The sequence below is a fragment of the Cherax quadricarinatus genome, chromosome 5 (assembly GCF_038502225.1).
Source record: "Cherax quadricarinatus isolate ZL_2023a chromosome 5, ASM3850222v1, whole genome shotgun sequence".
Taxonomy (NCBI): Eukaryota; Metazoa; Arthropoda; class Malacostraca; order Decapoda; family Parastacidae; genus Cherax; species Cherax quadricarinatus.
This window is the reverse complement of record NC_091296.1, coordinates 53,332,621-53,360,151: the sequence shown is the minus strand read 5'-3', so window position 1 is coordinate 53,360,151 and position 27,531 is coordinate 53,332,621. Positions and strand designations below refer to the sequence as shown.

Genomic DNA, 27,531 nt, shown 5'->3' with positions numbered 1-27,531 from the left:
TCACTCTCCCTGAACCATGAGCTTTATCATACCTCTGCTTAAAGCTATGTATGGATCCTGCCTCCACTACATCGCTTCCCAAACTATTCCACTTCCTGACTACTCTGTGGCTGAAGAAATACTTTCTAACATCCCTATGATTCATCTGTGTCTTCAACCTCCAACTGTGTCCCCTTGTCGCTGTGTCCCATCTCTGGAACATCCTGTCTTTGTCCACCTTGTCAATTCCTCTCAGTATTTTGTATGTCGTTATCATGTCCCCCCTATCTCTCCTGTCTTCCAGTGTAGTCAGGTCGATTTCCCTTAACCTCTCCTCGTAGGACATACCTCTTAGCTCAGGGACTAGTCTTGTTGCAAACCTTTGCACTTTCTGTAGTTTCTTTATGTGCTTGGCTAAGTGTGGGTTCCAAACTGGTGCCGCATATTCCAATATGGTCCTAACGTACACGGTGTACAGGGTCCTGAACACATAGCACCTCTGCTTCCTCTCTCAGGACCCTTGGAGAGTTGTTATCCTGCCCCATTGCCTTTGAGGTATCTAGCTCACTCAGAAGCCTCTTCACTTCTTCCTCGGTTGTGTGTACTGTGTCCAGCACTTGGTGGTGTACCCCACCTCTCCGTCTTTCTGGAGCTCCTTCTGTCTCCTCTGTGAACACTTCTTTGAATCTCTTGTTGAGTTCCTCACATATTTCATGGTCATTTCTTGTCTCTCCTCCTTCCTTCCTTAGCCTGATTACCTGGTCCTTGACTGTTGTTTTCCTCCTGATGTGGCTGTATAACAGCTTTGGGTCAGGTTTGGCTTTCACTACTATGTTGTTTTCATATTGTCGTTGGGCCTCCCTTCTTATCTGTGCATATTCATTTCTGGCTCTACGACTGCTCTCCTTATTCTCCTGGGTCCTTTGCCTTCTATACTTCTTCCAATCCCTAGCACACTTGGTTTTTGCCTCCCTGCACCTTTGGGTGAACCATGGGCTCATCCTGGCTTTTTCATTATTCCTGTAACCCTTGGGTACAAACCTCTCCTCAGCCTCCTTGCATTTTATTGCTACATATTCCATCATCTCATTAACTGGCTTCCCTGCCAGTTCTCTGTCCCACTGAACCCCGTTCAGGAAGTTCCTCATTCCCGTGTAGTCCCCTTTCTTGTAGTTTGGCTTCATTCGCACTGGCCTTCCTGCTTCCCCCTTCACTTGTAGCTCTACTGTGTATTCGAAGCTTAAAACCACATGATCGCTGGCCCCAAGGGGTCTTTTATATGTGATGTCCTCAATATCTGCACTACTCAAGGTGAATACTAGGTCCAGTCTTGCTGGTTCATCCTCTCCTCTCTTTGTAGTGTCCCTTACATGTTGGTACATGAAGTTTTCCAGTACCATCTCCAGCATCTTAGCCCTCCATGTATCTTGGCCCCCATGTGGCTCCAAGTTCTCCCAATCGATTTCCTTGTGGTTAAAGTCGCCCATGATCAGGAGCTTTGCCCTGCATGCATGAGCTCTTCTGGCCACTGCAGCCAGTGTGTCAACCATCACTCTATTGCTCTCATCATATTCTTGCCTTGGCCTCCTGCTGTTCTGTGGTGGGTTATACATCACTGCAATTACCACTTTGGTACCTCCAGAATGAAGTGTTCCTGCTATGTAATCCCTTGCTTCTCTGCTGTCTCCTTTCTCCATCTCATCAAAATTCCATCAGTTTTTGATCAGAATTGCCACTCCTCCACCCTCCTTGTTCCTTCTGTCTTTCCTCAGGATCTGGTATCCCATTGGAAAGATGGCATCTGTTATCATACCTGTAAGCTTGGTTTCTGTGAGAGCTGTGATGTCCGGTGATGCCTCTTTGACTCTTTCATGCCACTCCTCCCACTTATTTTTTATTCCATCAGCGTTTGTGTACCATACCTTCAGTTTCCTCTCCACTGTGGTTTGGGGGGCCTGTGAGGGTGGGAGACCTGGTAGCGTACTGTGGGAATCTATAGCTGGGTGTTGGGTGGAAGCTGTGAGTATGGATTGTAGTTTGTGTTGGGATGGTGTGATAGGTTGTGGGGTTCTGTGGATGGTTGTGTGTTTGCTTGCCCTTGCTGCTCTGTCCTGCTCTGATTGACCTCTGCTGGTTCTGTCCTTGTCTCCCTTCCTAGCTCCTTTTGCTTTTTTTGTCCTCTCCCTCAGCTGCTGTCATTCTGTTTGTGTTCTGTCTCTGTCTAGGAACACCCTCTTGTACTCTGCCGAGTACTTCAACCGTGGTTTCTCTTGGAGGATCCTGTTCCACACTGTCCTGAGAATCAGCTTGATCAGTCATTTTCTCCCCTTCAAGTACCCCCCTATTCTCTGAAAATTTACAATCTCGTCCATGTCTTCTTCACCTATTTCTGTGATGTTCTCAATCTCATTTCTTTCTGCCTGCCATGTTTCAGTGTGTGTCCTTTTCTCTCTCTCCTGAAGCCCATGGTTAAACACTGATTTTGCCCTTTCCTGCTCCCATTGCCTCTCCCTCTGTGACTCTGGTTCCTGTCTGTACGTGGTCATTTTCTACCTTGTTTTTTCCAGTGGCTTTTGGTAGCATGGTTGTGCCTCTGCATTTGACCCATCACCCTCTCCATCTGCACCCAGCTGCTCTCCCCTTTCACTCCTTGGCCCTTCTTGGCAGGCTGATATGACCTTAGCATAATTCATATCTCCTTCCTGTTCGGCCTCTCAGCTTCATATGCTGTGTCTTCTCTGGTCAGTGCCACTGTAACTTGCTTCAGCCTGTTTACCTCATCTTCTAGGACCCTTATCCTGGCTACTGCAATTTCGACTTTTGCCTCCCAATTCTTCTTCTCCAACCTCTTTTCCAATTTCACAGAAAGTTCTGTCTCCATTTTTTTCAGAAAGCTCTCCTAATTTTCTCTCCCACTCTTGTTCCATCCTTTTCCACTGCTCCTCCATCCACTCCTCCCTACCAGAACCATTCTCATCTGATCCCTGGTTCCTTCCACTCCCCAACATTTTTTTTCTTTTTTTCCTTCTTTTTTTCCTTTTTCTTCCCTTTCTTTTTTCTTTTTTCATTTTTTGTAAGAGAAAAGAGTGAGAGAGAGATAGGAAAAGAGAGAGAAGGGAGAGGTAGGAGGAGAGAGAGAGGGGGAGAATGAGAAGGGAAAAGGGGGGAGAGAGAGAGAGAGAGAGAGAGAGGGAAAGAGAGAGAAGGGAAAGGTAGGAGAGAGAGAGTGGGAGAGTGAGAAGGGAAAAGGGGGGAGAGAGAGAGAGAGAGAGAGAGAGAGAGAGAGAGAGGGGAGACAGAAGAGAGAGAGAGGAGAGGGGGAGACAGAAGAGAGAGAGAGGGGAGAAATAATGAGAGGGGGAGAGATGGGAGAGGGTAGAGAGAGAGATAGGTAGAGAGAGAGATAGGTAGAGAGAGATAGGTATAGAGAGAGATAGGTAGAGAGAGAGGTAAAAAAAAAGAGGGAGAGAGAGAGAGAGGGATAGTGGATAGTGTAGTGTTAGAGGAAGGGTTATCAGGTCAATTTACAGGAAGGTGTGAAATCCTGTGTATGTGTGTGTGTGTGTGTGTGTGTGTGTGTGTCTGTTTATGTAAGCGAGTCCTTATTACCCACGTATGTACTACATATGTACCTGATCGCTTGGTTCCCACTGTGCACTGTCTTGTGTGCTTAAAATTACGTTCAGTTCTGTAGCTCTAGGCCTCACCTACAGTGTGTGTGTATGTGTGCCTATGTGGGGAACCGCATGTCCACACTAGCTACCTCTCATTAACTGCTTTACTCTCCTACACCTCAGTAAATTCTATTAAATGCTAGTAAATGCTGCTTATTTTAATTCTGATAACTCCAGGAGAGTGACCCCCAGTTTCCAGCTAGAGACTGGTACTGTTGACCCCATGCAACTCAACTATGTGTGTGTGTGTGTGTGTGTGTGTGTGTGTGTGTGTGTGTGTGTGTGTGTGTGTATGTGTGTATGTGTGTATGTGTGTGTACTCACCTAGTTGAGGTTGCAGGGGTCGAGTCCAAGCTCCTGGCCCCGCCTCTTCACTGGTCGCTACTAGGTCACTCTGAACCGTGAGCTTAAAAAGGGCGCACCCCCTCTTTCATTTTTTTTTATTTTTCAACCGATTTATTTTATTTTTGGTGTACTTTTAGAGGTGCATATGTAGAAGCATGTGACAAAGTTTCAGTATGATTGGCCAACAAACAGCAGAGAAAAAAAATAAACAAAATTTTTATATATGGCAGCATGACCTGACAAATTGGCACTACGAGTGGCACTTCCGACATTCCCAACTGTTAGAATGCAACTAGCACGATGTTTTTACATTGCCATTTCATCTAATGTATCTTATTATCATGGTAAAAAAAACATATTTGACAGAATTTTTGGCATTCGCCAAAATATCTGCCTTTTACCCCCCATAAAATCAAAAATATTTGAGATATTCCAAAAAATCTGACGTTAATAATTCAAACACACTTTGTTTTATATTGTCTGGAGAGTTTACCTGGAGTTTACCTGGAGAGAGTTTCGGGGGTCAACGCCCCCGCGGCCCGGTCTGTGACCAGGCCTCCTGGTGGATCAGCCCCTGATCAACCAGGCTGTTGCTGCTGGCTGCACGCAAACCAACGTACGAGCCACAGCCCGGCTGATCAGGAACTGACTTTAGGTGATTGTCCAGTGCCAGCTTGAAGACTGCCAGGGGTCTTTTGGTAATCCCCCTTATGTATGCTGGGAGGCAGTTGAACAGTCTCGGGCCCCTGACACTTATTGTATGGTCTCTTAACGTGCTAGTGACACCCCTGCTTTTCATTGGGGGGATGGTGCATCGTCTGCCAAGTCTTTTGCTTTCGTAGTGAGTGATTTTCGTGTGCAAGTTCGGTACTAGTCCCTCTAGGATTTTCCAGGTGTATATAATCATGTATCTCTCCCTCCTGCATTCCAGGGAATACAGGTTTAGAAACCTCAAGCGCTCCCAGTAATTGAGGTGTTTTATCTCCGTTATGCGGGCCGTGAAAGTTCTCTGTACATTTTCTAGGTCGGCAATTTCACCTGCCTTGAAAGGTGCTGTTAGAGTGCAGCAATATTCCATACAATCATTAATAATGGAGTTGTAAAGCGAAATAAGTGAATAAGTTACTTCCGAGATATAGGCCTAGAACGTCGGCCGGCCTACCGTCTCAAAAAAAAATTTTTTTTTTGCGCGGAAATTGCGTTTGTTTCGGTGTATTTCTTAGTAAACTGATGTTCTAGTGCAGTTATCCTCTTCAAAACACCGTTTTCTCTTACTCAGAGACCAAACAATACAACAAGGAGACGAGGACTAACTCATTTATATCGAAATATTGCGGTGGACTCGCTATATTATGGCCTATTTTATTCAGTCTAGAGTATATAACATGATTGTTTGTTATTTATAGTGATTATTATATCATATTAGATCAATTCTGAATGATAAATAAGCCGTATAGTTAATATATAAGCTGATATAAGCGTAATAATGAGGTGATTTCACCTGCCGCCGTCTGGAGAGGGAGCACTGCCGGGTGTACCCAGGTGCTTCCTGATAGGCTAGACATCTATTGATAAGCTCCACCTACTCTTATATGATGCCAAATAATCAATTATTATATTAGAAAGAATAATGCAAAGAAAAAGCGATAAAAAAACAAGGAAAAAATTCAAAAAAATATATGGGTTGAGAGCAGACTCGCTACCTACATCGCCGCCACCATACCTGATATAAATGACTATAATTTCTTGTAGAAACGTTGTAGAACATTGATTCTTGTACCATTGTGTTGCCAAAGAGTTAAGCTATTTTTCTGTATGAATAACTCATTTTCCATTTTTTGTCGATTTTTTTCTTGAGCGCGCTGAACGACTCCCTCCTTATCATACCTCTGCTTAAAGCTATGTATGGATCCTGCCTCCACTACATTGCTTCCCAAACTATTCTACGTCGTGACTACTCTGTGGCTGAAGAAATACTTTCTAACATCCCTGTGATTCATCTGTGTCTTCAACTTCCAACTGTGTCCCCTTGTTGCTGTGTCCCATCTCTGGAACATCCTGTCTTTGTCCACCTTGTCAATTCCTCTCAGTATTTTGCATGTCGTTATCATGTCCCCCTATCTCTCCTGTCTTCCAGTGCCGTCAGGTCGATTTCCCTTAACCTCTCCTCGTAGGACATACCTCTTAGCTCTGGGACTAGTCTTGTTGCAAACCTTTGCACTTTCTCTAGTTTCTTTATGTGCTTGGCTAAGTGTGGGTTCCAAACTGGTGCCGCATATTCCAATATGGGCCTAACGTACACGGTGTACAGGGTTCTGAACGATTCCTTATTAAGATGTCAGAATGCTGTTCTGAGGTTTGCTAGGCGCCCATATGCTGCAGCAGTTATTTGGCTGATGTGCACTTCAGATGTGCCTGGTGTTATACTCACCCCAAGATCTTTTTCCTTGAGTGAGGTCTGTAGTCTCTGGCCCCCTAGACTGTACTCCGTCTGTGGCCTTCTTTGCCCTTCACCAATCTTCATGACTTTGCACTTGGTAAGTAAGTAAGTTTATTCAGGTATACACAAATACAGTTACATAGAATTATCATACATAGCAGCATATGTGTAGAGAACCTAGGATAACCCAAAAAAGTCAGACAGAGTGACTTAAAGCCAATTGCTGGATCAGGTCTGCAGTCTGTCCAGATCCCTTTGTAGTTCTGCCTGGTCTTCGATGGAATGAATTCTTCTCATCAACTTCATGTCATCTGCAAACAGGGACACTTCGGAGTCTATTCCTTCAGTCATGTCGTTCACAAATACCAGAAACAGCACTGGTCCTAGGACTGACCCCTGTGGGACCCCGCTGGTCACAGGTGCCCACTCTAACACCTCGCCACATACCATGACTCGCTGCTGTCTTCCTGACAAGTATTCCCTGATCCATTGTAGTGCCTTCCCTGTTATCCCTGCTTGGTCTTCCAGTTTTTGCACTAATCTCTTGTGTGGAACTGTGTCAAATGCCTTCTTGTAGTCCAAGAAAATGCAATTCCACCCACCCCTCTCTCTCTTGTCTTACTGCTGTCACCATGTCATAGAACTCCAGTAGGTTTGTGACACAGGATTTCCCATCCCTGAAACCATGTTGGCTGCTGTTGATGAGATCATTCCTTTCTAGGTGTTCCACCACTCTTTTCCTGATAATCTTCTCCATGACTTTGCATACTATACATGTCGGTGACACTGGTCTGTAGTTTAGTGCTGTGTGTGTGTGTGTGTGTGTGTGTGTGTGTGTGTGTGTGTGTGTGTGTACTCACCTAATTGTGGTTGCAGGGGTCGAGACTCAGCTCCTGGCCCCGCCATGTGTGTGTGTGTGTGTGTGTGTGTGTGTGTGTGTGTGTGTGTGTGTGTGTGTGTGTGTGTGTGTGTGTGTGTGCATGTGTGTGTATGTCTGTGTTCTCAGCAGAGTAGAAAAACCTTTGGGGGATACATGCATCTTACATCCAAGGAGGCATTATGTGGAGCACATTTCTGACGTTGAAGACCTTGCGAGGAAAAAGGTGAAGGAGGAAAGGACGGGAGGGAGGGAGGGGTGCACAAGGACTTAAAATGTGATTCTTGGAGATGTCACTGGAAATGGAACCTAATAAAAGCAGGGCAAAGTTAGTATGTGTGTCCCGGAGAGAGCAGCACAACCAGTTGTTCATACAACAGTGTATAGAAACGTTATATGTCAGTCCACATCTTTGTGAATTGTTAAATACAAGTGTATGTGTGACGCACCCAGCTGAGGCAGAGAAAGTTACTTACTAAGTTGGTTAATAACATACAAACAGTGAAGCATTGCAATAGACAGGTACAAACCATGGTATGAGTGGGGATTAAACTCATGACGAGTGAGTCGTAAAACTCAGACCGATGTGTTAGCCACTGGGCCAGCTGGCTACAATAAGGTTCATCCAACTAGGTATAGTGATACACCATAGGTAGGTTAGCATAGGCACCACTGTGACCACAAATGCAAGTTTTTACAGATGAATCTCCCGCCAGCGTGGCCATGACGAACTCTAGCTGAAGCCCCCTAAAGTCTTCATCATTACTCACAAAATCATAATGACATGATTGTAGCCAGCTGGCCCAGTGGCTAACATGCCAGTCTGGAGTTTTAAGACTTACTAGCCGGGAGTATTCAATCCCCACCCGTACCATGTTGTTTTTTGCAATCGTGTCATTAAGATTTTTCAGAAAAAGATTCTGTTATTTCATGAGAAATTTTTTTTTTTTTTTAATTATTTAACCTCAAGAGTGTTGTTGGTCGACAACCAAGAGCACATACAAAAACCATATCTCGAATTCCTTGTTCGAACACCAATTTATTCGAGTAGTAGTGTGTTCAACAACCAAGGTTTCACTATACGTACTCCCTTCATTGATGCTACCTGGGAGTTTGTTCCATTCATATCTTTATTTATTTACTACAGGTACATGTACAAGGTATACAGGCCTAACTGACATCAATAACATACGTACAGTGGACCCCCGCATAGCGACCTTAATCCGTGCAGGAGGGCTGGTTGTTATGCGAAATGTTCGGTATGCGAATGAATTTTCCCCATAAGAAATAATGGAAATCAAATTAATCCGTGCAAGACACCCAAAAGTATGAAAAAAAAAATTTTACCACATGAAATATACATTTTCCTACACACAAAGATAAGGATACATGCACAATAGTAGAGTAGTACATGCACAATATATATTGTGCATGTACTACTCTACTAAATGAAGAATAAATGACACTTACCTTTATTGAAGATGCAGCAATGACTGATGAGACACTGTGTCCTGGGAGTGCCTTTTCCTCCCGAGTACTGTAGGTCCTGTTTGGCATTTTCTTCCAGAACAGGCCTTATCACACTGTGTATGCCACTACGATTCTTAAATCTCTCAAACCAACCTTTGCTGGCTTTAAATTCACCAATATGAGCACTAGTTCCAGGCATTTTTCCCTGTTCACCTGGGTGTTAGTCGACTGGTGTGGGTTGCATCCTGGGAGACAAGATTAAGGACCCCAATGGAAATAAGTTAGACAGTCTTCGATGACACTGACTTTTTTGGGTTATCCTGGGTGGCAAATCCTCTGGGGTTAATTGTTTCTTGGTATTCTCAATAAGCCACACCAACAACGGTGCTACAGCAGCAGCAGCAGCTGACAGTGGTACAGCAGCAACAGACGATGCTACAGCAGCAACAGACGATGCTACAGCAGCAGCAGACGATGCTACAGCAGCAACAGACGATGCTACAGCAGCAGCAGACGATGCTACAGCAGCAACAGACGATGCTACAGCAGCAGCAGACGATGCTACAGCAGCAGCAGACGATGCTACAGCAGCAGCAGACAATGCTACAGCAGCAGCAGACGATGCTACAGCAGCAGCAGACGATGCTACAGCAGCAACAGACGATGCTACAGCAGCAGCAGACGATGCTACAGCAGCAGCAGACGATGCTACAGTAGCAGCAGACGATGCTACAGCAGCAGCAGACGATGCTACAGCAGCAGCAGACGATGCTACAGCAGCAGCAGACGATGCTACAGCAGCAGCAGACGATGCTACAGCAGCAACAGACGATGCTACAGCAGCAGCAGACGATGCTACAGCAGCAGCAGACGATGCTACAGTAGCAGCAGACGATGCTACAGCAGCAGCAGACGGTACTACAGCAGCAGCAGCAGCTGACGGTGGTACAACAGCAGCAGCAGCTGACAGTGCAGCAGCAGCTGACAGTGCAGCAGCAGCTGACGGTGATACAGCAGCAGCAGCAGCTGTACCACCAATAGTAGCGATGGTTGATTGGGGTTTATTATACAACCTGGCCAGCTCGGAGACACGCACTCCACTTTCATACTTATCAATGATCTTTTTCTTCATCTCTATAGTAATTCTCACCCTTATTGCTGTAGGGTTGGCACTAGAAGCTTTCTTGGGGCCCATGGTCACTTATTTTCCAGAAAAAATCACCAAAAACAGTGTAATAATATGAAATGTTCCGATTGTATACTTGGATGTTACCGCGGAGGCTGGCTGGTAAACAATGCCACCGGCGGAACATGTGAGCATGGCTCAGGCCGCACATTGGACGCGTCTCGGACGAAGGGCAGTGAGCGGGTTTTTGGGCGGTATGCGAGGCAAAATTTTTGCGATCAAAGCGTCCGGTATGCGGATTGTACGGTATGCGATGCGTACGGTATGCGGGGGTCCACTGTACTACTATATAGAAAGCCCATTTTACTGATGAGTGAACATAGACAACCGGTGTAAAGAAACATGCCCAGTGTTTCTACCCATGCTGGGAATCGAATGCAGACCCTCACCGTGTGAAGCGAGAGCTTTAGCCACCAGGCCACGGGGCATTACTAGACCAGGATTTCCCTATTTTCTTTCAAAATTGAGATTCGTCGAACTTGAATTCTTTACTGCGAGTCTTGCCTTGGTTGGTTTGATATTTTCAGCACATATCTCTCCTTTATTACTCATGTTTCCAACATATCAACATATCTGATCAAATAATTCCCATATCATGTTTGTGTTCGATTTCATTTCAATAAATTTTGGTTTTCATTTGCAATATTAAACTCACTAAGGGATAATAAAACTTGTCATTTTAGACGCTGCAGGAGCCATCATGTATAGAGAACCCAGATTACGGTATGGTGACTTTAGCAGTGGTTCAGCCCGGGGCTAGGGAATGTGTGGACCCACAACTGCACCAGGTGGCAATCCTCAAGACTTTCCCATTTGAGTCACGGGAACAGCGAATGACAGTGGTAACTCGCAGTAAGACCAGCACTGCCCTGGAGGTCTTCATCAAGGGAGCTCCAGAGAAGGTTGCCTCACTCTGCACTGCTGACACAGGTAATCTCTTCAAAGAAACAACAATGCTTTGAATGTCCTCTATGTACCTGGTGTTGTACTCTGCTTAATATACAAAATTGTTTTGTTATGTTTGATGCATAACAAAATAACATTTGTTGATGTGTAATGTTTTGCTTGCCAACGTGTATATTTTAACTTTATATTACAGTAATTAACAAACATACTTTGGCATAGATTTTATATATGGTGTGTCATTACATTATAGTGTGCTGTGAAAAATACTTCACTTTTTGCCTTTTGTGTAAGCTGTAATTTAATGTTCCTAGTCATTAAATGAAGGTTATATGTAGGTCTACATATCTCTGTAATATCATGTTCTTTATTGTGAATTATTATTATTATTATGTGAGCAAATTACCTCCAGGAGGTTTTACAAAGCATTACCTGAATTATTACCTGCAAGTAATTGGGTGAGTTAAGTGGGTCTTAAATTAACCCTTTCAGGGTTGACAGGCCCTCTCCCAGACTTGTTCTCAGGACCGAAAAATTTAAAAAAAAAAAAAAATTCTCATGAAAAGGTAGTTTTTTTTTTTAAATCTTATAGGCTAAACAAAAATTTTTTACCATCAATACTTACTGAGATATGGAGGTGTGAAGTTGACAGAAAATGGCCGGCATACGGCAACATCGCCGACTGCTGGTCACCCGGTTTTGGTTTATTTAGTTTTTTGGTACAGTATTATTTTCTATTTTTTTTTTCAAGTAACTTTTATGGCCTGTGAGACCAATATGAGCACTGTTTTGTAAGTTTTTTCTCTTTATTTGCTACACAATAACTGCACAAACACTGTTGTCACTATATTGTTTATAAAAGTTTACACACACAAACGTTATAAAATGTTTTTTATTACTATTTTTCTATATGTGTATTTTTTTTTTTTTTTTTTTTTTTTTTTTTTTTTTTTTTTTTTTTTTTTTTTTTATTATCACACCGGCCGATTCCCACCAAGGCAGGGTGGCCCGAAAAAGAAAAACTTTCACCATCATTCACTCCATCACTGTCTTGCCAGAAGGGTGCTTTACACTACAGTTTTTAAACTGCAACATTAACACCCCTCCTTCAGAGTGCAGGCACTGTACTTCCCATCTCCAGGACTCAAGTCCGGCCTGCCGGTTTCCCTGAATCCCTTCATAAATGTTACTTTGCTCACACTCCAACAGCACATCAAGTATTAAAAACCATTTGTCTCCATTCACTCCTATCAAACACGCTCACGCATGCCTGCTGGAAGTCCAAGCCCCTCGCACACAAAACCTCCTTTACCCCCTCCCTCCAACCCTTCCTAGGCCGACCCCTACCCCGCCTTCCTTCCACTACAGACTGATACACTCTTGAAGTCATTCTGTTTCGCTCCATTCTCTCTACATGTCCGAACCACCTCAACAACCCTTCCTCAGCCCTCTGGACAACAGTTTTGGTAATCCCGCACCTCCTCCTAACTTCCAAACTACGAATTCTCTGCATTATATTCACACCACACATTGCCCTCAGACATGACATCTCCACTGCCTCCAGCCTTCTCCTCGCTGCAACATTCATCACCCACGCTTCACACCCATATAAGAGCGTTGGTAAAACTATACTCTCATACATTCCCCTCTTTGCCTCCAAGGACAAAGTTCTTTGTCTCCACAGACTCCTAAGTGCACCACTCACTCTTTTTCCCTCATCAATTCTATGATTCACCTCATCTTTCATAGACCCATCCGCTGACACGTCCACTCCCAAATATCTGAATACGTTCACCTCCTCCATACTCTCTCCCTCCAATCTGATATTCAATCTTTCATCACCTAATCTTTTTGTTATCCTCATAACCTTACTCTTTCCTGTATTCACCTTTAATTTTCTTCTTTTGCACACCCTACCAAATTCATCCACCAATCTCTGCAACTTCTCTTCAGAATCTCCCAAGAGCACAGTGTCATCAGCAAAGAGCAGCTGTGACAACTCCCACTTTGTGTGTGATTCTTTATCTTTTAACTCCACGCCTCACGTGTATTTTATGTACACATATACAGTCACAGGGAATGTTTCTAGAAGTTCTGCAGCCTGTGGAACTCTTTGAAACATGGTGTCATGCACAGTGGTGTTTTACACTCCTCACACATAAAACAAGTGTCTCCGCATTGTTGTGGGCGTTTATTTGTATGTGCACAGACGTAACACCTCTTCTGAGCCTTTTTCTTGAAAGCAGTAGCAGGCAGTTGTATTAGGAAGTGATCACCAAGCTTCAGACGAGAAGGTAGTTGTTGATAGTTTAGTGAGTGGTTTTCTATTGCAGGTGTTGCTCCCTGGTACTTGAATACTATTTGTCTGATGACAGACAAACAAAATTTGCCATATGGTGGTTTGTTTCTAGTCCTCATCTTATACATATTATAAGCATTGAGCATGGAAATGTCCAGAAGATGGAAAAAGAGTTTTATGTACCACTTATAACTCTTGCAAACACAATCAGCAAACCCAATCTGCATGTCACATTTGTCCACTGAGCGCATATTGAAGGTGTAATCAATCACAGTTGCAGGTTTTAGAATGGGTTCATTGCTCTCTTTATGCTGCCTGCCAGTGTTTGTCATTTCATTAGGGTGAACTGATGACAACAGTGTGACATTTCGTTTGTCATGCCACCGAAGTGCCATGATGTCATTGGCAGCAAATGCCTACACCTCACCTCTACGAGTGCCAGCGTCAAACCTGGGCATATGTTTACGATTTGCACGCACTGTGCCACACACATCTGTCATGTTCACTCGCAAAAAATCACTGAGTGAGGGGCTTGTGCACCAGTTATCAGTATATAATATATGCCCATTACCAAGGTATGGTTCTATCATTGGTCTAACCACTTCACCAGAGATGCCCAATAACTTCCTGCTACAGTGGACCCCCGGTTAACGATATTTTTTCATTCCAGAAGTATGTTCAGGTGCCAGTACTGTCCGAATTTGTTCCCATAAGGAATATTGTGAAGTAGATTAGTCCATTTCAGACCCCCAAACATACACGTACAAACGCACTTACATAAATACACTTACATAATTGGTCGCATTGGGAGGTGTTCGTTAAGCGGGGGTCCACTGTATTTTGCAATGTATAAGTTCCAGTGTACACAATAATATCCAATACAAGACCACTGTAGCAATCACAAAGCGCAAACAACTTTATACCAAAGCATTTCCTCTTGCTTGGTATGTACTGCTTGAAAGAAAGTCTTCCTTTGAACAGAATCAAAGACTCGTCAATAACGAGCTTCCTGAAGGTATAAAAATACATATTGAATTTCTCTTTCGGATACACAAACACATTCCTAATCTTATATAACCTGTCGTTTCTGTCAGGCCTGTTTTTGTCTGAGAAGTGAAGTATACGTAATAGTAACACAAATCGATTCACTCACATTATATCACTGAAACCTGGGGTTGCAATCAGGCGGTCTGTTGACCAGTATGATTTCACAATGTGCTTATACACATGTGGCATAAGCATTATTGTGGCAAAAAAATTATACATCTCAGCCACAGTTGTCTCCTTCCACTGGTGTAGACATGATTTTGGTGATAGTATTGTGTTTGCCATGGTGTAATCGAAGTATCTGTTGCTTTCCCTGACAATAATTTCCATCAGGGGTTTGTCAAAGAATAACTCAAAACATTCCAGTTCACTGGCATTGTTCCCCGGTGTACAAGATGGCTGTATTCCACTTTGGCTTTCATCAAACTGGTGGGGATTTGGAGCAAAATTGGCAGCTTCCTGCCCATCCCAGGTGCGGTCTGCTGGTGGGTACTGGACATTGACAAGTGGTTGTGGTTGTGGAGTTTGTGGTTGTGGAGGTTGTGGTTGTTGAGGCTGGTGTGGTGGGCGGGTGGGGGATGGTGGCCTTTGTTGTAGATCAGCTAAAGCAGCGGCATGGGTGGCAGCGTGGGTGGCAGCATGGCCCACTGCTGGTGCCTCACGGCCGGCACCACCACTACCATCACCATGCACATTTTCCATCCCAATTGCAATGCTATCATCTTCATTTTCACCATCTGTTCCTTTTGTACAGCCACGGGATGTACTCTGAGATGTACTCCTTCCCCTTGGAATAGCATATGGCACACTACCAGAGCGCATGTATTGTCATATATACAGTGGACCCCCGCTTAACGATATTAATCCGTTCCTGAGAGCTCATTGTTATGCGAAATTATCGTTATGCGAATGAATTTTCCCCATAAGAAATAATAGAAATCAAATTACAGTGGACCCCCGGTTAACGATATTTTTTCACTCCATAAGTATGTTCAGGTGCCAGTACTGACCGAATTTATTCCCATAAGGAATATTGTGAAGTAGATTAGTCCATTTCAGACCCCCAAACATACACGTACAAACGCACTTACATAAATACACTTACATAATTGGTCGCATTCGGAGGTAATCGGTATGCGGGGGTCCACTGTAATCCGTGCAAGACGCCCAAAAGTATGAAAAAAAAATTTTACCACATGAAATATACATTTTCCTACACACAGAGAAGTATACATGCACGATAGTAGAGTAGTACATGCACAATATATATTGTGCATGTACTACTCTACTAAATGAAGAATAAATGACACTTACCTTTATTGAAGATGCAGCAATGACTGATGAGACACTGTGTCCTGGGAGTGCCTTTTCCTCCTGAGTACTGTAGGTCCTGTTTGGCATTTTCTTCCAGAACAGGCCTTATCACACTGTGTATGCCACTACGATTCTTAAATCTCTCAAACCAACCTTTGCTGGCTTTAAATTCACCAATATGAGCACTAGTTCCAGGCATTTTTCCCTGTTCACCTGGGTGTTAGTCGACTGGTGTGGGTTGCATCCTGGGAGACAAGATTAAGGACCCCAATGGAAATAAGTTAGACAGTCTTCGATGACACTGACTTTTTTGGGTTATCCTGGGTGGCTAACCCTCTGGGGTTAATTGTTTCTTGGTATTCTCAATAAGCCACACCAACAACGGTGCTACAGCTACAGCAGCAGCAGCTGACAGTGCTACAGCAGCAGCTGACAGTGCTACAGCAGCAGCAGACAGTGCTACAGCAGCAGCAGACGGTACTACAGCAGCAGCAGCTGATGGTGGTACAGCAGCAGCAGCTGATGGTGGTACAGCAGCAGCAGCAGCAGACGGTGCTACAGCAGCAGCAGACGGTACTACAGCAGCAGCAGCAGCTGACGGTGGTACAGCAGCAGCAGCAGCTGACAGTGCTACAGCAGCAGCAGCAGCTGACAGTGCAGCAGCAGCTGACAGTGCTACAGCAGCAGCAGCAGCAGCTGATGGTGCTACAGCAGCAGCTGACAGTGTTACAGCAGCAGCAGACGGTGCTACAGCAGCAGCAGACGGTGGTACAGCAGCAGCAGCTGACGGTGGTACAGCAGCAGCAGCAGCTGACGGTGCTACAGCAGCAGCAGCAGCTGACGGTGCTACAGCAGCAGCAGCAGCTGACGGTGCTACAGCAGCAGCAGCAGCAGCTGACGGTGCTACAGCAGCAGCAGCAGCTGACGGTGCTACAGCAGCAGCAGCAGCAGCTGACGGTGCTACAGCAGCAGCAGCATCAGCATCAGCAGTTGACCATGGTACCACAGTATTTTGATAATATTTCTCACCCTTTTTACCACAGGGTAGGCACTAGAAGCTTTCTTGGGGCCCATGGTCACTTATTTTACAGATAAAATCACCAAAAACGCTGTAATAATACGAAATGTTCCGATTGTATGCTTGGATGTTACCGCGGAGGCTGGCTTGTAAACAATGCCACTGGCGGAACATGTGAGGCTGGCTCAGGCCGCACATTAGACGCGTCTCGGACGAATAGCGTTGAGCGGGTTTTTTAGCGGTATGCGAGACAAAATCTTAGCGATAAAATGTATCGGTATGCAGATTTAACATTATGTGATGCCAACGGGATGCGGGGGTCCATTGTACTGATGCTTCACTGGAGAATATTCCACTTCACTTTCGCTACTGGAAGTGTTTTCAAGAGCTTGTAGTTCATATTCACTATCATTATCATCACCAATGCTCACATCTGAGTCCAGAATATGGGAAAATAGGAGTTTCCTCTTTCGTTCTGGTACAACTGAATGTGAACAAGATGGCCCAGCAGCAGAGGTGGAAGGCTGAGGGTCTTCTGGGTTTTCCTCACTATTACCAATATTATGGTCATTAGTTTCAGTCACAACTTTATCAAAACCTTGAAACTCATCTTCACTGGCACTTACATCTGTATTAAAACTGTCACTGGGGAACAAAAGTGTCCCAGTTCGTCGAGGAGTGAGGAGTTTCTTACCACGAGGCATGGTGAACAAGGTCTACTAAAATGGCATTCCCACAATGCGTCACTGGGTCCCAGATTTTTTTTCTACCACGCACACCGACCACACACACCCATTCTCTCACATCTAGGCCTACCAGCCTTTTCCTGCAAGATTTGAAGGCGCTAGAATTTATGTGCACTAGTACGTCAATAACCTTGGCACGTAAGCCATACTCGTACGTCGGAAACCCTGAAAGGGTTAATCACAGCAGGTCATCAAACTGCCACTCCCTCAAAGCCCACTCCCTACCACTCACAAAAAGCTAGCCCTGACATTAAATTAATAATTATGATATTAAACATTAATGCCAATAATGGTAAATTATAAAATAGTGTGGATTGTATATGATTAGGCTTGCTGGATACACAAAAAAATTTTGTATTACCATTTACTATTTATCACAGGAAGACACTTAATGCTGATGAAACACACCCTAACCTTACCCTAGCAACTTGAATTTACGATGGCCAATACCAAAACTACTGCTCATTATGGGTAAGCGTCACTTAGCTGAGGTGTGCTCCTGGGAGAATTGGTGTCCTCTATTTTTCCATCCTGGTTACCAGATAGTAAGGGTTTTCCACTATATATCCCAATTCTTCAGCGGGAATGTGTCAGCAAATTCTGAATTACGGATTGAGGCTGATATACACCAATTGACCCTCAAGAACGCCTGATTACATTACACAATTCAGTCCAGTGTTCACACATTAAATTCAATATGGCGTTTTCCTCTGCGGCGTCACCCCCAGCTCTTCTGCCTCCCGCCCCCACTCGAAATTTCTCGAAGGGTTCAAATAGCATCACAGTTTAATACACAATTATTATATTATTCATTTATATGTTCTACATTTAGGAAATTATGTAAAAAATTTCCATTCTTAGTACCCATGGATTTGTTGAACAGATTAGGAGTATACTTTTAAATGTTCTTAGCAAACTAGTAGGATGTAAATAATGCTAAATGTAAGGTGACCTGATATTCTGCAATCAGAGACTCATAGTGAACTTGTACAGCACGGAAATTTCTTTTAATTTGCCAACTGAACTTTTTCAGTAAGCAATAAAAGAAAGACAAATTTATCCTGGATTTAAATCTTCCTTTCATATAGAGGAATTTGATTTCATTTAACCTCTTTCTCTTTATATTCATGAAGTTTGACATCTGTTACTGATATCCTGTATGTGTGTGTGTGTATGATGCTTTCAGTACCAAGCATCATGGAGGCAGCACTGGAGTGGTACTCACGACAGGGACTGCGGGTACTAGCTGTGGCAAGCAAGTATCTGGGAGATGCTCTTAACTACCACCAGGTACTCTATACTTTACTGCCATCACTTTATTTACAAAACACTGGAACCATTTGGTTATTCAGTGCTCTAAACATATTCCATTTCTGACATTATTGAATTTACACCCTCATTATTAACTAGGCATTGTCATAACAAGGTCACTCTCACATAACATAAATCCCATTCAGAGTCTGTTGTTCATATTTCACAGTCCATATTTGTAATTTATGATGTGTTATTGGCCATACAGTAAGGTCTGTAAATTTTGATGGAAGGGAACATCTCCCTACTATTTATGCTGACGGAAATGCTGGGTTTCAGTCAGGCATTTAAAGATTATGGCCTCAAATGTCTTAAGTGTACATCTCTATTTTTGTGTGTTATAGTACTTAGTTTACATGTCTTTAGTGATCTTAGTACAGTGAGAGTGTTACTCAAGCAAACACTGATTCCAATGAGATAACATTAAAGATCCTGTTGTGATCCGCATCACAGTTTCAGGTATCACTGAGTGATTAACTTCTATTGTTATTGTATCCTCGAAGGGAAACCCTTTAAACTAATAATGCATCAACAAAATGTATTATGTGGGGAATTTTTGTTTTTGTTTTTGTTTTTTGCACAAACATAACCACCATAGGGCTTATAATGTTACATCAGTGTAAAACTACTACATACATATGGATAATATTTTCCCATAGTTTTTTAAGAAATAAGAATAACTTAAAATTAGGAATTAGATTAAGAAATAAGAATAACTTAAAATTAGGAATTAGAAATTAGCATATACTCATATTGGCTGATACATTGGCACAATATAAAATGGCCCATTGCATATCCCATATTTCTTTGCTATTATGTACCTCTGTAATATTTTTTTTACTGTGGCCCACAGGGTACTTATGTGGTACATAATAAAACTATTAACCTAATCTACCAGTATAATCATTTACAATATGTGAACCTCGCTACTGATATTTCATTTTCTGAGGCAGTAGGGCGACTGCTCCAACTTTGAAATTGTTTGTATATTTTTCTCAGTGAGTAGATATTGCAGCATTAGCGAGGCTCTTCATTTCTCACTCAAACCATTTATAAAGTGTTCAGTAATCATTGGCAAGTAACCATTTCAACTTGATGTTTATTTTGTTTTTTCTAGCACAAACTTCTGACAGTATAACATTTCTCTCATTCATTGAGCTAATGTAGACATTTGTTATCACTTGAGTCTAGGCTCCACAAAAATTAGTCATAGCCTACAGCTAAATCTTAGGTCTAAACTGATTGCATTTCCTACATTTTAGTTGGTAATTTTCCCACATCCAAGTGACAGAAACTTTTAGCAGCAGGTTGCTGGCCCTCGGGATGTGCTGGAGATGGGGTCTACCTTCCTGGGTCTGGTGCTGCTCCATAATAAACTCAAGGTGGAGACAGCTCCTGTCCTGGCAACCCTTCACAAGGCTGCTATCACCACTGTAATGGTTACAGGTCAGTTGCTGAGAGGTTTTCTTTCCATGGAGCTCAAGCTACCTTCCTTTTCCTACAATACTGTTGTATAACTCTTAAGAGTTTAGCGCTTCCTTATACAGTATTATAACAGTGAAACTTTGGTGTAAAGGACTAATAAGGGAAGGTGTGTGTAATTAAATGAGAATCTATCACAGAGAGCTTGATTCAACAGACTAGGTCTACTGCTTCCATGAAATGACTGCCCTTAATAAGAAAAAACTGTAATATAGTACAGTACAGTGAGTTGCCTGAAAATAAAAAGTAAAAATACAGTTCAATATTATAACAATAAAGGAACAAAAATTTTGGGGGAAAAATTAGAGATCAAATGACAATAGGCTGTGAGGAGGTGTTGAGACAATAATACACGGTGAAAACAGAGGTGTTCTGGACATAACTTGTACAAGACAAGCCTGTGATACAGTGGACCAAGTTCGATGCATCAAAGGTGCTACTGGACAACTCCCGTATGGATAAATGTGTGATGCAGCAAACTTGGTCTGCAGTGTCAATGATCACACCAGACGCCTCCGTACAACAGACTCCCAGAGGCTTGTCCATCCAAAAATTTTAGTCTGTTCCATATATCCAAAATTCTTTGCATACAGGCCCCTCATACCGAGGGTTTACTGCTCTATTATTAGCATCTAATAAATAATTTTATACTAGTAAATAGAACCGGTATCACAATGTTATCATAAAATATTTGTGGAAATTTTATTGGCTAGCAGAACACAGGTAGTGCTGTATTAGTGTTCTTGTACTCGAGTGGTAGGTCACTGGCAATCCTGCAGGGTTTCTAATCTAGGAAAATGTTTCTTCCAGGAAAAATATTATGTGACATTATATGGGACTGAGATTGGATTAATTATTAATCTCTTGATCTTTTACTTGTAGAAGAAATTAATCATAGTGGAAGACAGGCACCCTAAAGAATATAAACTGCAAAAAGATCATCGAACTCTGAATATATACTGTATAGTGAAATGTTCAAACAGCCGAACACGTCTTTCATAGCATAAATTATCATTATGAAGGTCTTCATCAGGAGACAACTTGTTGACGGCACTGAGTGTGGCTCGTCAGAGCGAGATGGTACCTATCAGCCATCAGGTCATAGTTGTTAAGGCAACCATGGAAGCTACCTCGACTAAGGCTGCTCAGCACCTCAAGGTCATCTTTTATGATGCTGATTATAATGGTGGACTATATAACCAGGTGAGACTAAGAACATTTAGTTTTTTTCAAACTTTTAATTTTTTTTTTAACTGCTATTCATTATCAGTTCAGGCTCCAGCTGGGTTACAAGTATCTTTGATGTAGATGTAGACCAAACAAAATGTAAACTTTGCCTGATGGACTACTGTCACACCTTGCGTCATTATGTACTGGAATGTGATAAAATTAATGAATTCAGAGACAACTCACTCAGAAATGTTCAAGACATGCCAAAGTATTTTATTCACAGTGGTATATTACAAACCATTCTGGAAAAATACCCTGACTTTGCTCACTGTAAATAAAGCATTACCACAAATTTCTGCAAAATTCATTATGACTGTGACCAGATATAAACATGTATGTAAATAGTTCATTACCATCGTAACTTGTTCAGCTATTAAAACTTTGCGACCCAGTCCCTGGACCCATTATGTACCCTTGTAATCTTTTGACTACCACCCAAAGGATGGGTATGGAGTGCATAATAAAGATATTAACCAAACTTTAGTTGACTGTAGTGGTCAACATACAGGGTAAATTCAAATTCATATTCAAAAATTTATTTCTTTGCATAGTATACAGTGTAATTTACATGTAGTAAAATAATGTTAAGCACAAAGAAAACCACTAGGTTGCATGAAAATAGTGTCTTTATTGGGTTATCCTGGGTTACTTCTTCTGTGTCTCTGGATAAAAAACTCTTCAGACAGCAAAAAGGCACAGTAAAAGATAATTCTGCAGCTGCATGATCCTTACTGGCTTAGCGCTTTCTCATGACTGTAATAGCAATAATTTGAAAAATGCATTTTCTTCGTCTTGAAAAATCTGTTGCATTATACATGTGTTGTTTTTATAAACATATACCAACTTTTTATTGTTTGTTTTAGAGAAAAATGATCTCTCTGAGAAATGATAACTATGTGCTGGCTACAGAGGGAGAGTCATTTGACTTGATCGCAAATAGTCAAGACAAGGATCTCTTCCAGCGGCTGCTTCACAAGGGTCGAGTCTTCGCCAGGATGAAACCTGAGCAGAAGATCACTGTCGTGGAGGCACTTCAGGATCTTGGGTATCAAATTCTTCTTTCATTGTTTTACTTTTCATAATGTGTTATCCTTTTATATTTGTGCTTCTTAAGCTGGGCAGTGCTGCCCCAGCATCAGCATATTTAAAATTCAGAGACTATAAAAAAAATCAATGTTGAAGGTTTATCACACATTCCAGCAGTAGGTTGGAGTCCTGGGTTAAAAAAAAAATTGGGGGGGGGGGGGGAGCCATTAACTTGAGTGTCTTTTGTGGAAATCTTCAGCATTAGTATGTATATATCAGTCTAGATCAGTGGTTCTCAAACTTTTTCAGGCTGCCACCACCTTGGCTTCCGGGCCACATCCAATGTGCCTCCCCCCCACCCCCACATATGAACACATCTTTCCTGGTATTCGGTTTACTACAAATTCAAAACAAGAACTAATTTTACATTTAAACAAGCGTATTTATTTTACAAATAAAAATTAACACAAACCAATTTTTTTACAATATGAAAGGGTAAATTTACATCTCATCTGTAACTATATGAGATGGATGTGCTTGGTGCAGGAACATCAGCTTCTCAACATCAGGCTTGAAGGCACTAAAAAGTCTTAGATCCTCACATTCACTAATTTTCAGTCTTGTGTCTTTGTTTGGAGAGAAGCTTGGTGACTGTACTAAAGCCTCGCTCTACTAAACATGGTGTTGGGAAGGCAATAAAGTACATCTTGACTTTGTTCCACAGTGCAGAGAGCGGTCATTTTTTTTTTTTTTTTTTTTTTTTTTTTTTTGTAACCAAAATTCTTAATATGATTTTTTAAACTTTGGTCTCAGCTCAGTGTCATTTTGGAGTGAAATTGGTTCTTCCTCCATCATTCCTGTTTCCTCTTTGCTGATATCTAGGAATGGATTGATCACCTAGTCTGGTATTTTAAGCAGAAAAAAAAAAACTGAAATCTGTCAGACATCTGTAAACATGTCTCTATGCAGCTCATTCATGTGTACACTTAAAGGTCATCGTCTGGTATGCTCTTCTTCTCCAGTTCAGAGAGCCTGGGAAACTGGAAGAGCTCATGATGGGCTATGTTACGTTTGAATAACTGTAACCTAGACAGAAGAGTGGAAAGGGCTGATTTGACTTTGATAAGATTAACCTCATTTCTTTGCAGTTGCAAATTAACTTCGTTGAACTTTGTGAATGCATCTGACAAATAAGCAGTGTCATGCTTGATGTTTCTTAGTTCATCACATAGAACAAAATTGGAGTCATGGAAGAAGTCAACAACTGCTTTAAAAAGTGAACAGAAACTTCTCAGGAGGTTTTCCTTTGATAGCCATGTAACTTCTGTGTGCAACAACAAATGCTTAAAATCTAGAGCCTTGGTCTTTGAAGACATGAAAATCCAATCATTGCCAGTACCCAAGGCATCTAATGTCTGATCTGGCTGGCGTGTGGCGCATCCAGACAAACCTTCATACTTTTAACTCCGACTTCAGACCACAAAATAAAACAAAACTATGCTTTCGTGTATATCTCTATTTTAATTTTATTCTTTATAAAGTATTTGTGTTACTTAAGTGTTCATGACTCAGATTTTGTCATACAGATTTTGAAAAATAAATGCTTCCTTGGTTCTAATGCCACCCTACCACCCCCCAAGTGGACAGTACTGCCTCTATGGGGGTAGTACTACCCACTTTGGGAATCACTAGTCTAGATCAAACATTGGTCAGTTGTCATGATAACCAGAGATCATCTCATTTGTAGTTTTCCTATTGGAGTGGTTTTGGCATTAGAATATTGCTGATCATACTAAGCTCAGTGATATCACTTTCAGCTCAACCAAAACACTCGGGTGATACCCTTTTAACCCTTTGAGGGTCCGTACCGTAGATCTACGGCTTTACGTTCAGGGTCCAAACCGTAGATCTACGTCATGAGCTCAGCTCACTCTGATAAACTGTGAGTGGTACATTTGGGCCTAGATATGAGAGAATACATCTATGTGGTATGTGTGCACCACATAAAACAGATCCTGCAGCACACTGTGTATAATGAGAGAGAAAAACTGAAATCATGATTTTTCGATTAAAACAGCGACTTTGCAGTGTTTTTACGTATGTTTTTATAGTTGTATTTGCGATAGAATGGAAGACATATTACAGAAATAAAGATGATTTTGATTGGTTTTAGCACTGGAAATGGCTAGAAACTGAGCTCAAAGTAGCAGAAATGTTAAATTTTTGCCGATATTCAAGAGTAAACAAACGACCTCACATGTCTAATACACGCCAGCTGGTGGGTCTAATATGCATTCACAAATATGGTGATGATATTTATACAATTATTACAGTATTGCATAACAGTAAATCTTCTATTTTTTGGTGTGAATAAAAATTCCTTATGTGAATAAAAAATCAAAATGGAATTTATTTGTAAAGCCTCAAAACGTAACTAATGAACAGAGGAAATGTTAGTTTAGTGCCAGGAATACCTACATTGTTTATTCTGGACCCTATTTTGAAATTGGAATATTTTGAACTTTGTGTAAAATTGGCCAAATTAACAATTTCCCATCACTTTAATTTGTAGTTGAAACAGTTGACTTGGCGATTTCTTGTGCTCAATCGATAGAATAGAAGTAATACTAGTGAAATAGCTAAGAATTTGGTTGACTGGAATAATGTAATTGGCCTAAAATGGGAGTCAAAGTCGGCAAAATCGCCAATTCGTAAATATCGCTGACACATCAAAATTCGCGAGAGCATAATTTCGTCAATTTTCCATCAAATTTCATACTTTTTGTTTTATTACCTTCACAAAAAGATTCTCTACCATTTCACAAGAAAAAATAACAAATTTTTTTTTTTTAAATTCTTGGACACTGGGGCACCACTTCAGATTTGGGCCTTAGACCCTGAAGGGGTTAATGCAGTTCCTCAGGTAGGGATGCTGACCATATTTCCTTACATCTGTTGCCTCTCTTCACCTAGCAGTAATATTATATTTTTGTGATCGAGCCTCCGTCACTCTAGGAGTGATGGAGGCTTGATCGTTCATCTGTTAAGTACAGATAGATGCACTACATTGTTATACTCACTGAGCAGTAAGTAAGCACCTGGGTGTTAGCCGACTCTTGTGGTTGCTATCTTGGGGAGTTGTAATATATCTTAGACAGAATTGGGCTTTGAAATAAGCTGAGGTGATAGTTCTTAGCATGAAAATTCGACAGTATAAAAACAGTAGTTCTTTAGGCTCTTTCTTGCATTAGGTCAATTACATAAAACAAATTAAACAATTTTATAGTAATAAAGTGGAGTACAGTATACAGTTGACATTGGAGTAATTGACATGTTTCAAACACTTTATAGAAAGCCCCTTGTTATGCAGACCATTTCTGGCAGCCTTAAATTAACCTACAGTTACCAGACAGTAAGACAAATATACAGGAAGGCCCCGCTTATACAGCAGTGAGATTCCGGGCTACTGCTGTAAAGCGAAATTCTCCATAAAGTGACACATTGTCTTTTTTTCACTTTCATGTTAACATAATTTGGTAATAAGTAATACATATTTTATGAAAAAGAGGATAAATAAATATACAAGGTATGATGTAGCACGTAATGAAAGTAGTTTATTAGATTATGTATTGGTGGATAAAAGGTTGATGGGTAGGCTCCAGGATGTACATGTTTATAGAGGGGTAACTGATATATCGGATCATTATTTAGTTGTAGCTACAGTTAGAGTAAGAGGTAGATGGGAAAAGAGGAAGGTGGCAACAACAAGTAAGAGGGAGGTGAAAGTGTATAAACTAAGGGAGGAGGAAGTTCGGGTGAAATTTTTTTTTTTTTTTTTTTTTATCACACTGGCCGATTCCCACCAAGGCAGGGTGGCCCGAAAAAGAAAAACTTTCACCATCATTCACTCCATCACTGTCTTGCCAGAAGGGTGCTTTACACTTCAGTTTTTAAACTGCAACATTAACACCCCTCCTTCAGAGTGCAGGCACTGTACTTCCCATCTCCAGGACTCAAGTCCGGCCTGCCGGTTTCCCTGAACCCCTTCATAAATGTTACTTTGCTCACACTCCAACAGCACGTCAAGTATTAAAAACCATTTGTCTCCATTCACTCCTATCAAACACGCTCACGCATGCCTGCTGGAAGTCCAAGCCCCTCGCACACAAAACCTCCTTTACCCCCTCCCTCCAACCTTTCCTAGGCCGACCCCTACCCCGCCTTCCTTCCACTACAGACTGATACACTCTTGAAGTTATTCTGTTTCGCTCCATTCTCTCCACATGTCCGAACCACCTCAACAACCCTTCCTCAGCCCTCTGGACAACAGTTTTGGTAATCCCGCACCTCCTCCTAACTTCCAAACTACGAATTCTCTGCATTATATTCACACCACACATTGCTCTCAGACATGACATCTCCACTGCCTCCAGCCTTCTCCTCGCTGCAACATTCATCACCCATGCTTCACACCCATATAAGAGCGTTGGTAAAACTATGCTCTCATACATTCCTCTCTTTGCCTCCAAGGACAAAGTTCTTTGTCTCCACAGACTCCTAAGTGCACCACTCACCCTTTTCCCCTCATCAATTCTATGATTCACCTCATCTTTCATAGACCCATCCGCTGACACGTCCACTCCCAGATATCTGAATACATTCACCTCCTCCATACTCTCTCCCTCCAATCTGATATCCAATCTTTCATCACCTAATCTTTTTGTTATCCTCATAACCTTACTCTTTCCTGTATTCACTTTCAATTTTCTTCTTTTGCACACCCTACCAAATTCATCCACCAATCTCTGCAACTTCTCTTCAGAATCTCCCAAGAGCATAGTGTCATCAGCAAAGAGCAACTGTGACAACTCCCACTTTATGTGTGATTCTTTATCTTCTAACTCCACGCCTCTTGCCAAGACCCTCGCATTTACTTCTCTTACAACCCCATCTATAAATATATTAAACAACCACGGTGACATCACACATCCTTGTCTAAGGCCTACTTTTACTGGGAAATAATTTCCCTCTTTCCTACATACTCTAACTTGAGCCTCACTATCCTCGTAAAAACTCTTCACTGCTTTCAGTAACCTACCTCCTACACCATACACCTGCAACATCTGCCACATTGCCCCCCTATCCACCCTGTCATACGCCTTTTCCAAATCCATAAATGCCACA

At 42.0% G+C, this 27,531-nt stretch overlaps 1 protein-coding gene across 3 annotated transcripts in view; it reads left to right on the top strand.

Annotated features, from left to right (window-relative positions):
• LOC128685119 (polyamine-transporting ATPase 13A2) overlaps positions 1 to 27,531 on the top strand; it is a 212,362-nt gene that overhangs the window by 105,566 nt on the left and 79,265 nt on the right. For 2 of the 3 annotated variants that reach the window (XM_070102005.1, XM_070102019.1), the window contains 5 exons: positions 10,655 to 10,901; positions 18,485 to 18,588; positions 19,911 to 20,055; positions 21,125 to 21,294; positions 22,185 to 22,366. In XM_070102005.1, coding sequence (XP_069958106.1) covers positions 10,655 to 10,901; positions 18,485 to 18,588; positions 19,911 to 20,055; positions 21,125 to 21,294; positions 22,185 to 22,366 — 848 coding nt within the window. The remainder of the gene's footprint in view (positions 1 to 10,654; positions 10,902 to 18,484; positions 18,589 to 19,910; positions 20,056 to 21,124; positions 21,295 to 22,184; positions 22,367 to 27,531) is intronic. The other variant, XM_070102010.1, reaches the window with a different exon arrangement.